Here is a 13501-nt window from a genome sequence, read left to right as displayed (position 1 = left end):
TAAATGGACCTGCAAAAAACTAAACTGTCTTCCTTGGTCTGGCCATCAGTCTAAAAACTCAAAGTGATTTACTTTACAATGAAGAAGAGAAAGTAAGGGAAGAAATTAGGAAATATTCATGCTCACATTGGAGATTAAGCCAAATAAAAGTTACAGTTACTACTGTAACTATTACTACTTAACAGAAAAATGACATTTTTTTAGCACAAAACAAAATTGAATTTACTTATTCAAACAACAAGAACAAAAGCACAATAGACATTTAAGATGTTTTGTCTCAACAGGTTTCTTCTTGAACCCCTGCAACCTCATTGCTGATGGTAACCTTGCAGTCCCCCCCACACTCACACAAACATTCCCTCGCATGTCTACATGAGTGACTTCCTGGATTACAAAAGGACTTAACTCATGAATGCATGGACTCTTTGTAATACTTCGCTCCAGATGCCTGACATGCCTACCAAACTTCACCCTCGAGGCAGATCCACTACACATGTGCTCACTAACCCAAGAAACACAACAGTAAGCCCGTATGTAGACACAAATACATTTACACAGCCCTTATATGCTTCCACAACAACACTAGATATTTATTTGATGTGGAGGGAATAAACTGGGATGATGAAATCCCGGCTGCTCAGCGGCAAGCGCTCCACTGAGAGGCTTGAAGGTGATATGTTTTGACAGACAGGTGAGAGGTCACACCTTTCAGTTCTACAGCTGAATAACATTCAAAGAGACCTGTGGGAAACTAATGACACCATGATGAAATCTAAAAGCTGGATATTTTGGTAAGCGTAATTACGTAACAGGGGAGAAGAGCAAGAGTGAACAGGTGCAAGAACATACACAGTTCAGTTGGCGGGCTCAGGTGGAGCAGATCGAATTATGTGAATACACAGTTGATATTTGCCATCCAGGCTATGACTTCATTAGTGCCCGAAAGTATATGCCTATAGCTTCGCACAGAAAAAGCTGTGGAGTGACAATAACATTACCTTACTTTACTTTACTTCAGTCTACCTTTCTGCACATTGTCTATTGTTTACCTGTTTTTCTTGTGTGTTTACTTGTTTGTTTGTGCTTTCATTGTATAGAATTGCTGCAGTAACAAAGGAATTTCCCCGCTGTGGGATGAATAAAGTATCATCTGATCTAATCTATAATTAACTCCAAAAAGCACCATAAAAACACATTAATAGTGCCAGTCATTATGTGAAATCATAGTCTATTTTGACGGAGCATATGGTTTCCGGGATTGTTCAGGTGCCAGGAATCCCACATTTTGGCTGGATGTCCATCACCTTCTGCTTTCTTTGTGTTGGTATTCTAAACTCCGGTTGATTTATGAGGACTATGGGTAACTACTCCTTGCATCTCTGCACGGTAAATCCAGACTGCTAGCACGATCTGAGTTTTCTGTTCTGCACAACTAAAACAACATTTGAACAAGCACGTTCCACGAAAACAAATTCCTTCCCGTGGCACTTTTTGCAAAGGCGCCGTTGTGCCATCCGGCGCAGCCCAAGCTGATTGTGATTGGTTTAAAGATATGCCAATAAACCACAGCATGCTTTTCTACCATTCAGAGTGCTGTTTTGACCCTTATCCACCAGAAGGTCTAACAAAGCAAGACTAGTGGAATCATTAATTTGGCCATTCCCAAGAAAGCATCTCCAACCATTGCAGTACATATACCACTTGGGGAACCCAGATTACCTATACCCAGCAAACCACAAAGGCAGGTCATTACATGGCAGCTATATGGCAGCTATATGTAGCAGATTTTGGATATGTACATCAAATCACTGACATTCATACACTATGAAATGCCATGTAATGTTATCTGATGGAGCAAAACCACAGGAGCTGAGCTTATAAGATATAATGATGACAAACAACCTGATATATAAACCATAGACCGTAACGGTCTATGATATAAACCCATTTCTTGAGGATTGAGCCTTCTCTAATGCTCTGCTGAATGTAAAAAAGAGCATGGAAGAAACCTATCCTGTATGTAACAATGACCATGATGGGTTTCCTATAAAGCCCAAATTAGAGAAAGATAATTGGGTAGCTAAATAACAGAAACACTATTATAATGCAGTACAATTCAACATCCCCATATCATCTTTCAAAATGATCCTATAGTGAAAACAAAAACTGATTATAACCTCCATTATAATTACCTAAATGTATTCCCCTCAACACAAGCCTCGGTCTGTATTGAATTAATAAAAAAAACAATTGTAACTTTCTGTAGAGGGAGATGTAATTAAGGCAGCACGCACACATTGACACTCCAACAACAATGATACTCGAACATGTGTCATATTTGACCATAATCTAAGTCAGCAGTATGAAAGCATCATAACACATAAACCAAATACCAAGCAAAGGCCACAACAGCAACTATTCACATTAACACTTAAAGCAAATATTGCACAGAAGATAGGAAGAAAGCAGCAGCAGAGCAGAAAATAGGCTAACGGCTAGCAGCCTCCGAAGACAGTGTTAGCACAAGCACAAAGTTAGCCTACTAGCAGCATTAGCAACCTGTCTGATACAGCCATGCACACACGAACCAACAGCACAGAGCTCAGACATCAAGTCCAAACATGAATGAAGTACCAAGAACTTACTTAGTGAAGTGTCTCCGGGAAGGGTTGCAGTGAGTGGCTGGACAGAAAACTTTAACTTAGGGCTTGAAGTGAGCATTCAGGCCACAGCTGATAGCGCCAGACGAAGGAATATTAGGAACGTTTATAGGCGAGCTATTAATATATATACCTTCATGAGCAGCAGCATTAGCAGCTATGTTACAGAGTTAGCTAAAGAGCAGCTTTGCAGACCAAACCAGTTATGAGGGCATTGACAGTTTAAATAGACCGCCAATCGACCGCCTTGCAAAAGGGTGCGTTAATTATGTGTTGCAGCAGGTGTGTAATGTCACGTGAGAGTGTAGCTCCGCACCTGAACACCAGGGAGAGTTTTTCCAACTTAAAGAGAAGTGCACCATATATCACACGTTACCACGATTAACCAAACAAAACATAGGCCTACATTAGAAATGTGTCTTGCATTAATTGTTTGTGGTGTATAGAGGTGAATTTCTAATTTCTATTGATAACTGACCAAATTTAGAACACAGTAAAGTTAATAAAATGGTATTTGTATATTATGATTATTATATTTGTCTATAGGGTTGGAGGAGTTCATGTCTTTCATTACATTTCTTTAAATAAGGAAAAAGTACCATGCATGCCACATAGCCTGTGTGACAAATTACAAACTGAACAAACTCCCATCACAAATGTTTCCTTTATATTTTGCACACATAATTCTTATCTCAATTAAGAAGATATGGAAACATGCTCTAAATCTGAAAACACCGTCCCAGTCCGGCTAAAAAAATCTGCAAACATGGGAGAGTGCTCCAAAAGTTCTTAGTCCAATTTATTTGCTGGTTCACTTTCCCTGAACACATGCCAACCAGTCTATCTTTGGCTTTCAATCATTTCCACAATGATGAAATAAAAGTCACAGTTCAGTGTCAAATGGTGGTTTGGCGAGATTTTGTCCAAACAGGTCAATGCCTAAATACTCCACCTTTGCTGAACCTGCCCATTGTCAATGTTAGATTTGTCAGGAATCCCTGAAGCCAAGCTTTTCTCCACTCCAGTTAGACCACAATGCTGCAATACATTTTGCATTCAGAGTAAAACGATCACTGGAAACTTCAATTTATACATAGCGTACAAAACATTTATGTCTGTATCATACTAAAAAACATTTTCATGTAAGACAACACATATACCTACAATGGATTATGGGGGATTAGATGCAGTAACATACAATACAAATCTCACTTAAAGTGTCTATATGTAGATAGCTAGATAGCTAGATAGATAGATAGATAGACACTTTATTCATCCCAAGGAAAATTTTAGGCATCCAGTAGCAAAACAACCATGACACAACAAACACATGTACACACATACAGTATATCACACATACATAGGATTATCATATACAAAAGAATAAAAATAAAAATCACTCACAGAAATGCAATGACCATGATAAGGTAAGAAACTATGGTAGACTGTGCGCAATGGTGAGAGTGCAAAAGTGAATACGTGAACAGTGCAGTAGATCATGATTACATATTAACTATGAAATATAAACATAATAACCAATAAACTGACTGATTGAATAAGAATAAGAACAATACGTAACAGTGAATAAGTTATAAGATGTAAGATGTAACCTTTTAAAATATCCCATGGCATGAAATTTCACTTTAACGTTAATATGCATTCCTTACACCTTATAAGGTCATAAGGGGCAAGGTTACCTCTCCTTTCTCTGCTTAGCCCGCCCAGAGAACTTGACCTGCTTATGACAAAGAGAGAGACATCATTGCTAAGTGACAGTCGGTCAAGGATTGGGTTTCATGAATATTAATTAATCTTATCACGTTGGTTACTACAACAAACTCGTAATGCTTTGGCTCGTGACGCGGTGAAAGTGATACCCGGTTCATCTAAAGTAGGCTAAGTTACTGTATGCAACATTTGAAATGCAATTATGCATCTTTAACATATTCTCTTATTGTAAATGAATGGTTTTCTGACTGAGCAAAAACTTCATTGCAACTATATAACCTCCATGTAACACTAACTCAGTAATCTACAGTGGGCATTACTGCACCGTAAAGACAAAAAAAAAAAAACTTTACTACAGAAGTTGTGGTAAAAACACTTTTGTCCAAGGTGGCTGTTTGAATCTACACAAATTGAAAGTTACACAGAAGAGAAGTATTGTGATGTTCCTGGGGAAAGTCTGAAGTCTTTCAGCATGCAAAGAAACAGGTTTATTGTCAGGTTTAGTCCCTGTTTTTGCAATACTAGTGTTTTTGTGTATGCCATTTTGTTCTATAGACTTCACACTGTTGCCCCAGTTGGTATTCCAATCAGTATTAGGAGCAAATATGACAGGACCGTGGATGTTGTATTGTAGAATTGGTGGCCCACTTTCAGATGTGAGTGAAAAGATGATTTGTTGCTGAGAAGCTTATAAATCAAACACGTTTGATTTCCATTTCCTGAGAGAAAACCTCAGAAAACCTCTCCCATTCCTGCTAAATTTCTACATTCTTACAGACAGATGCCAGCAGTTTGATGGGAGTAGAACAAACCAAGTACAAACTGTCAAGATGTGGTCAAATCTTTTATTCAGATGATTTGTATGCTGACAATGATGTAACCTATGTGAATAAAATGTCCAGAGAAAGAATCCATTCAGTTGCCAACACTATTATCCATGTTTGAATCAGGAGATTTTTGCCTCAGTGTTTGTGCATAAGATAATGGGTAAATATGCTGAAAGTCCAAGGCAAGCTGCAACATCAGCTGGCAATATCATCAGTCCATTATCCAAAGGTAAAAGAGTAGAGTCTGCGTATCAGTGCAAAAAAAAATGTTACAAATGTTGCAACCAAATCTGAAGACGGTAGTGTGTGTTTGCATGCATACATGTGTCTGCATTGGCCTGCAGCCCTGGTGACAGTATCTAGGTGAGAGTTTAATCAGGCAGTGCCAATAGGTCTCACCCTACCTGTTTGTTTTTGAATAGCTCCCACCTGTATAGGTTGATACAGCAGTCATTGCAACAGCCTTATAAAACATTGGGAAACATCAAAGAAATGTGCAACAGAGTGCCACATCACTATTTATGCTCCAATATTAATTTTACTATGTGATCTGAAAAACATTAGACAGGTCACACCTTTTAAAGGCTGTGTGGGTTGGAAATTACATTTTAACATTCAAATTTGTGCATGAGATAAAAGTAGGCCTCCAAATCCTGGCCAAACCATCATCGTGAAACGATAGTTTTAGATTGGCACGTCTTTTCTCCACACATTTTATATAAAACACTACAAAGACTAATAATAAACAGCTATAAAATGTATATGTTTGGTAAAATATGATACACTGTTAAATTAAACTACCCAACAGTAAATAAGGCAATTAAGAGCATCTCTGTCTTGTCCAGCGAAATAAAATGCATTTTACAGAATTGAATTAGAGTTGAAATGATTGGTTGGTTAGTCCATTAAGGGGGAATTAGAAACTATTTTTGGTGATTGGTAATTTTTTTAAAGCAAAAATACGGAAAATGTAATGATTATAACATCTAAAACGAGAACATTTTCAAGTTTTTTGTCAATAATAGTGCCAAATGTGGTTTCTGGCCTGTTGACAAACAGGGCAGACAGCAGTTTATTTTATGTGACTAACCCTGGGTCGGGTTAATTAAGTCTACTGCTAATTTACCCTACTTCACCGTTAACCGTCCAGACACTAAACCTGTATGGAAATGAGTACGTCAGCTGAAGTGTTAAATTAGTTAACGATCATTCAACACCGTCTCTCTCTTTTTTTCTCGCTCTCACAATTAAATCAATTTGAATGTAACTAATTTCCAAATGCACTATAATGACAGAGGAGAAGAAACTCGGCGGCGTTAGGACCTGGAGTCCATCTTTCTGCGGAAGAGGGCGTAGGCTCTGTCAGCCGGTTGAGGAAGAAGGGTCCGCGACCGCCGAGCTGCTCGCGCACGAACCGCGAGGTCCAGACAGCAGCACGAGCGATGCAAGTCAAGGGTTGTGAGGAAACAGACTAACTAAACAGAAACCCCTCGACCGAGTATCGTCTTGACTCAGCAGCGTGAACAGAAACACAGCACAGTGAGCATGTCGGTGCTAGCTCTGCAAGAGTACGAATTTGAGAGACAGTTCAACGAGGACGAAGCCATCCGATGGATGCAGGAGAACTGGTAAGGCTACACTGCCATGTAATGTTAGCGCCTCGTTTTTAATCCCACATTACAGTAAACGTTTTCAACTGCAAATTCAACGCGGAGTGTGCGTGAGTGAGGCTGTATCCGTGCACTTGTATGAGCCTCGCCCACCGGGATTAACCACGCCGTATCCTATTATATCAGGCGCGCTGTCATCATCCGCAAATTGCTGCTTGTGCTTCATGAAATGAACAAATTTACGCAGGCCTTTAGCCGCGTGAGAAAGCAAGGCTCTGCCACACTACAAGTCTGTCTGAACTCATTGGATACTACATGGCACTCCGCTGTTGCATTCTGCATCTTTAACGGGTTGGATTTTTCCCCGTGATTTATTTCCCCTAGTTATTCTACTGTGAAGGTCATCCATGACTCCAGCTGCCTCATCCGTTTACAGTCACTGGCCCGATCCCCCTCAGTCACCCACTGGTTTTCTACTTCAAACAGGATGGTCTTGCTGTTTTGATAAAGATAACCTAGGCTACTGTACAGGCATTTTTAAAGACTATATCACAGTAAGTTCTCATTGTGTTGTACAGTGGAATTCAAGTCAACTTACTGTATGTTAGCAGCAGTAAGGTCACCCAAAACTCTATTCTGAACCTTTTTTATGTTTTGCTCTATGTGAAAATGTTTAGGGTTAAAACCAACGATTAGTTTCATAATCAATTCATCTGATGGACTATAAAATATCAAGTCCAAGATAATGTCTTCAAACAGCTTTTTTCTTCTTCTATCCAAGTAACTGTCCAAAACTCAAAAGGTTTTTCAATTTAAATGATATAAAACAGAGAAGAAGAGCAAATCCACACTTTATAAATGCTGGATTCTGTGTTTTCATGTTTTTACTTAAAAAAATGACTGAAATGATGAATCAGTCATCAACATAGTTGACAGGTTTCCACACATCGATTGTTAGACTAGTTTTAGAAATGATAGAGGTTTTGCCAAAAGGAGTGGAGAACGCCGACCAACTTACTAGAGCCAGACCGATATATATCGGCGGCCGATATTATCATGCTAATATTAGGCATTTCCCAAACTATCGGTATCAGCTTTTAGAGTGGCCGATTTCATTTTTTCCGGATTTTTTGTTAGTGTTTTTGTTCGAAGGACTTTAAGTTTCATATCTTAAGTTTGTATTTTTACACATTTTATATTTTATTTCTGTTCTTGTGTCAACAAAACAAATTATATATTTTAGTGAGAACTCATAAATAACTACAAATAACAAATGTTAGGGAAATAGGTTTGTTTTATTATGCATTTCTGGATTTAAAATATATATATATATATATATATATATATATATTTTTTTTAAATAACCAAATATTTGTATCAGCATCGGCCTTAAAAATCCTTTTATCGGTTGGGCTCTACAACCTACAATTGATAAATGATTAAACAAGCTTCAACAGAGTAACTTGCAGTGTGTTTCTTGAAACCTGGTAATGACTGAGTATATGAAGTGTTGTGTTTGCCCAGGGAAGTGTCTGCCAGGCTTTACCCACTCTACAACATTATCCCAGACTGACATTTTATTGTGGCTATTGCAGACCCCAAGAAAGTGCCCCAGGCTTTGAATCCAATTTAACATAGCGGCCACAGAGCACTGCTAAAGAGCCGTCTGTAAATCAGTGAATAGGTCTATACATTTTTCGTCGCAGTCCCTTGCAAAATGACTTGTTTCCTGTCAGAATTTGTTCCAATTGGCCCAATAACATTTAGAAAGTCTAGAAGACCTGCACAATTAAAAATGTGAATCAGCATAGTGCTAAACTGGAGGTCTCTATTGCGCCTGCACTATGGGCCCCATATTGCAGAAGCATTGTCGATCAACCGGATATTCTTATACACTGAACAATTCTCATAGTAATAAATGGGGCTCTTCCTCAGTTCTTGACTTACATCCATGGGCTACTGGGGTTTAGTAGATATTGCTTCGTGTTTGTGTGCATTGATGCATTTCAAATGTAGGTCATGTGCTGGTCCATCCAACCATACGTTGCATGAACTCACTTGCGGGTTATTACTGTCCAGGTCCATGCCAGGTTGAGCAAAAAAATGGTTCTAAGCAATACAAAATAAGTCAAGCGTAAAATTAGCATAGGCTTTGTTATGCATTCAGTGGCACTATGTTTATAAAAAGCGGCACAAGATGACCAGGAGGCAGTAATCAGTCTGAATTGCCTGTGTCTTTTAAAAAAAAAAAAAAAAAAAAGTCACATTCAGCATACTTTTTTTTTTTTTTTTTTTTTCTTCAACAAATTTGGAGTGAATCGAGCTCATTGAGCCAGTCTTAGAAAAGTTCCTTTATTATTTATTGAAATAAAATTTTTACATTTTATGTGTGAGAGTGAGCCGTGGGAGCAGTGTGTAGGAGCTGTCCATAGCTTGGTACTGACAACCGACCAATAACATTAATCTTCTGATGTCGGCTGACAGAGCTTTAGCCAATCACATTGCAGCTGACCTATGCTGACTTCTCTCCTGCTCATGTAGCAGAGGATGTCAGACTGGGCCAGTGCACATGGCTGATTGAAAATGGGATTTGCTAGATTATTTATTACATTCAAAATGTTCAGGGAGAAACTGACTAAGCTTGGCATGTTTTCATGACTTAAGGGTGAGACAGAAAAAGAATAAAAGCAAACCAAAATAAACTAGTTTGAAGGCAAGCATCATGCAAAATAAGAATAAAATTAAGCTGTTTGAGGGTTACTTCAGTAGTTGAGCACTTGAAACAAACTGCAATGTTCTTTCACCATGAAGTGACTTAAAACACAGACTTGCACACCACATTTTTATTTATTTATTAATTTATTTAGCCTGGGGTCAAGCATCTTTAGCAAACCTCTACTAGGGTCTGGAATTATCATCAACTAAGCCAAGTGCAAATGCCAATCATATTAGTGTTGGGCTGACAATGGGTTGCTTAGCGTGTGTGTTAAGTTGTTAGGTCCACCTTTAGTAGGTCTTAGCTAATGTTGCACAACAATCAGTTATGTGACACATGCTGATGTGTTCTACCTGTTTTTAACTGTTGTTGAGAAAAATACCTGCAGTGACATCGCTGATTGAGGTGAAGCCAGAATAACAACATGTTCTTGAGTCTAAACCAGTGGCTCAGCATTCAGTATTGTGAGTTAACAATCGAACACACCCCATGAGAGCTATTTAAATTAAAAAAAAAAAAAAGGTCCAACCAGATATGCCGGTTGTAGTCTGTAACAAAAAACCATCACTACAAAGACCGAGCTGAAGGACGTGCAGCATCTGTGTTGATAAATGATGATCATGAAAACTATTCAGACCTCAAAGGTAAGACAAATAATTTAAATTTGGATATTGACAGAAATTTAATTAAAGGAAAAAAAAAACTATGTATTGGTACTCTAGTTGTTTCAAGTGGGTCATGAAAGTTGAGAGGGTGATGTGTTATAGTGATGAGTAGTTCCCACATTCTATCCAGCAGCTTTAACTTATTGTGACGGCTTTGAACTCAATTTGTCTTAGTCTCAGTTCTTTGGGGTGTGGTGTACATGCTTATCTCATAGTGTTGATGAAACAATACATTGTTCAGCCCTGGTTATAACACAAGCCAACTAGTGGCTGATAAGGGTAGATAATCCATTTTAGCATCCATCCATTCTGCGGACTACTACTGCTCTCACTACACTCCAACCGATACTGTTGCATTTAATGAATCTTGTATTATTATTATTGTCAAACGGAGAAAAACTTCTATTCACTTGATTGCTTTTTATATATTTATAATTTGAGCTGTTAAATGAGCTAAGGATCAGTTTCCTTTGTTGTGCAGAAGTCCATCTCATATTATTCTCTTAATGAATCCAATTCATATACCGTTGGTAGTGTTGCCTCGGGTGTTTTTATTTCCATCACTTTTAGGGGTGATGCTTGTGTTTTTGAAAGCAATTTTCTATACACACTAAGTCCTTGGCTAAAGAAGTGCATGTGTTTTAAAACAGACAGTGTGAAATCGTTGGACATATACTGTGTATACATTGTTCTGCAGGGATGAATGGAGACTGGTACCCTGATCCAATGTGTTCTCATGAGACTGCATTGTGAAGCAAGAATGATTAAGTGGCTGGTTGTCAGAACACTAGGAAGAGGAAGGAGTGGACATGGACCTATATGCTGTTGTTTAGCAACATGCATTGGATGTAATTAGGGTGACCATCTGCTAATAAGCCCAAGGGGGGACAAGTGGTATGTTTCTGAGGGACAATGTGGGACACTGCCTGGCGAAGCGGTGCCCCCCCCCCAGGGCAGACTCACTAATACTGGTTTACCCATTCTAGCACCTTACATGGTATATTAATAAACGCCCTATGCCCCTGAACATGTGTAACTGCTGAGTACGTCATGAATAGGCCAACCAATGGTGTATTTTTTTCTAAATAAAGATTAATATTTTGAAATCTCATACAATTAAAATAATTGACAGAGCACTTCACTTACGATTTACTTTAGCTATTTAATTTATTTTCATTACATTTATTCACTTCAAATACATTATATATAAAATTATAGGACTAACAGGATTGTAGTTGCTCAACACCACAGGAACAGTTTAAACAAAAGAGTCCTCCAGTCTTCCTTGTACCCACCTTCTCTTTCTAACTGATGGTGGGGGGGCCTCAGACTGCTCAGACTCGGGCTCTTTCTCCAGTTTTTGAATTGGAAAGCCCATTCCTAAAAGTCCCTTCCCAGTGTCTGGTATGCAGGCGGTGCGCTGTCATGACAACGAATCGGAGGGATTTTAACTATTTGTCTGATTTAAAGTCTTATTCTGGACATTCTGGCTGATAGAGACGTTTAGAAGTCAGAGAGACTAAATCCGTCAGATCACAGATCATCTCCAGTCTGTTGTTATTAAATCAGCATCAGATCATGTAGAACATTCTGAGAGTACAATTAAAACTAGAGACTGTTCCAGCTGATAGTGGGTCTGATTAATTTTATTAAATCGGAATCGCACCACAGTGTTAAAGCCCTTCCTGTTCGGAATCGGCTGGAAACTGCCTGACTTTATCGCAGCTTTTAGTGTCCCCCCCCCCCCCACCACACACCCCCCCCGGCGCTGCCGCCTGCTCTTGTCTACTTACAGGCGCAGTTCATGTCCAACGAGCCTAATGTTCGTTTGGCTGCCTGGGCTCCAAGATATAGAGCGACCAACTTTTTTTTTTGGCAAGCATTGATTATGCGTGACACGTCTCAATTTGCGGGACGCGTGAATTGGGCTTCAAACGCTGTGCGCGCACGCGCTACGCGGGACGGGTGGTCACCCTAGATGTAATACTGTGTGATCAATTCCAAAGTGTCCTGTTGTGTTTTATGATTATTTGCAGTTTGACCATACTGTCCAGAAGAAAGTAGTTACCTTTCTGTTACAGACATCTTTAACCTGCTGTCTCACTCTGTACTCCCACAGATGTCGTCATTCTTTATTACCATGCATGTTGCCGGGAATCTGCGTTCTGTCTTTGAAAAGCCTTGTGGGGTAGATAGCATTGCTATGGGATCTCTGCACTTTAGAGGGATCTCTGGTGGTTTACTCTGGACTGATGACAAAGGATGCAGAGCCTGAGAATGCTGCAGTGAAAATGCACCACTGAGAATGACCAAAGAGATCTTTGTTGTGGTCTGTTTTGTGTATTTTTGTCTGTCAATGTTTTTCCCTCTGTTGATATGATTCAGCTGCTCTATGAGGGATGTGGCAGTGTTTGGAAGTATCATAGCTCACTTACTAGTCTTAAAGTGCAGGTCCCTATGGTACTTGATAAGTTGAGGAGATAAGTCTCTTCCTTCCAAGTCTCATGTTACTTATTCAGTCCAAGAGCGGTACAGCCTATTGTCCCTGGGTTCTTGAGCCTTGCTGTTGGATGGATGAGACCAATAGATACCCCCGTCTTAAATTTAGCATCAGGGTATCATTTCAGTGGTCATTAGACAACCCATTTCCTTTCTTCTGTAGTTAAAAATTAGGTTTTTTTATCTCAAGAATTTAGTTCTAAATAGTGGCTTCCACCCAACAGAAATATAGGAATAATACATTTCTAGATGTCAGGATCACAGGCATGCAACTAACAAAATGCAGAATTCAAAGCCACAGTGTGGAAGAGGTGGTTGTAAGTAAGATTTTTATTCAAGAATGTATTATCCAGGTGTCAAACTGGGGTAGCAAATATTATGTTATATTTTATAGTCCCAGTCATCTGCCTTCTGTTTGTGTTTTATATTATTTCCTGTGTCCTGAATTTAATCTATGTCTTAAATGACCAAAGATGTTTTTCTTATTATTATATTTGCTAAATGTTACTTGCTAACGGCAAGCCAAAGAAAATGAAAGCAAACGGCGACATTTGTTATTTTGCTTAATGAAGAAAGTACATTATTATTTCACAATGCATTTGAGAGGTTCCTCTTGATGGTCATACATTTAAATCTAACTGGGTCTTTCTAAGACCAAGCTGTCAAGGAAGGCTAAGATGTGAGCAAAGAAAAGAGCAGTTCATTGTACCGTCTATTTTATTTTGTATCCATTGAGTTACTATGCATGTAGATTTTTTGCATGATTTAAAAAAATAAAATAAAAAATAATTATATA

At 38.8% G+C, this 13501-nt stretch overlaps 1 protein-coding gene across 1 annotated transcript in view; it reads left to right on the top strand.

Moving 5' to 3' along the window:
* The first annotated feature begins 6561 nt into the window (after positions 1-6561).
* The window catches only part of elovl6 (ELOVL fatty acid elongase 6), a 16570-nt gene continuing 9630 nt past the window's right edge, over positions 6562-13501 (top strand). The window contains exon 1 of the mRNA XM_032527585.1: positions 6562-6843. Within this exon, the coding sequence (XP_032383476.1) occupies positions 6761-6843 (83 nt within the window). The 5' untranslated portion in view covers positions 6562-6760. The remainder of the gene's footprint in view (positions 6844-13501) is intronic.

This window comes from Etheostoma spectabile, chromosome 10 (genome assembly GCF_008692095.1).
Source record: "Etheostoma spectabile isolate EspeVRDwgs_2016 chromosome 10, UIUC_Espe_1.0, whole genome shotgun sequence".
Classification (NCBI taxonomy): Eukaryota; Metazoa; Chordata; class Actinopteri; order Perciformes; family Percidae; genus Etheostoma; species Etheostoma spectabile.
Note: the sequence above shows the minus strand (reverse complement) of the source record. Positions and strands in the feature narration are given on the sequence as shown.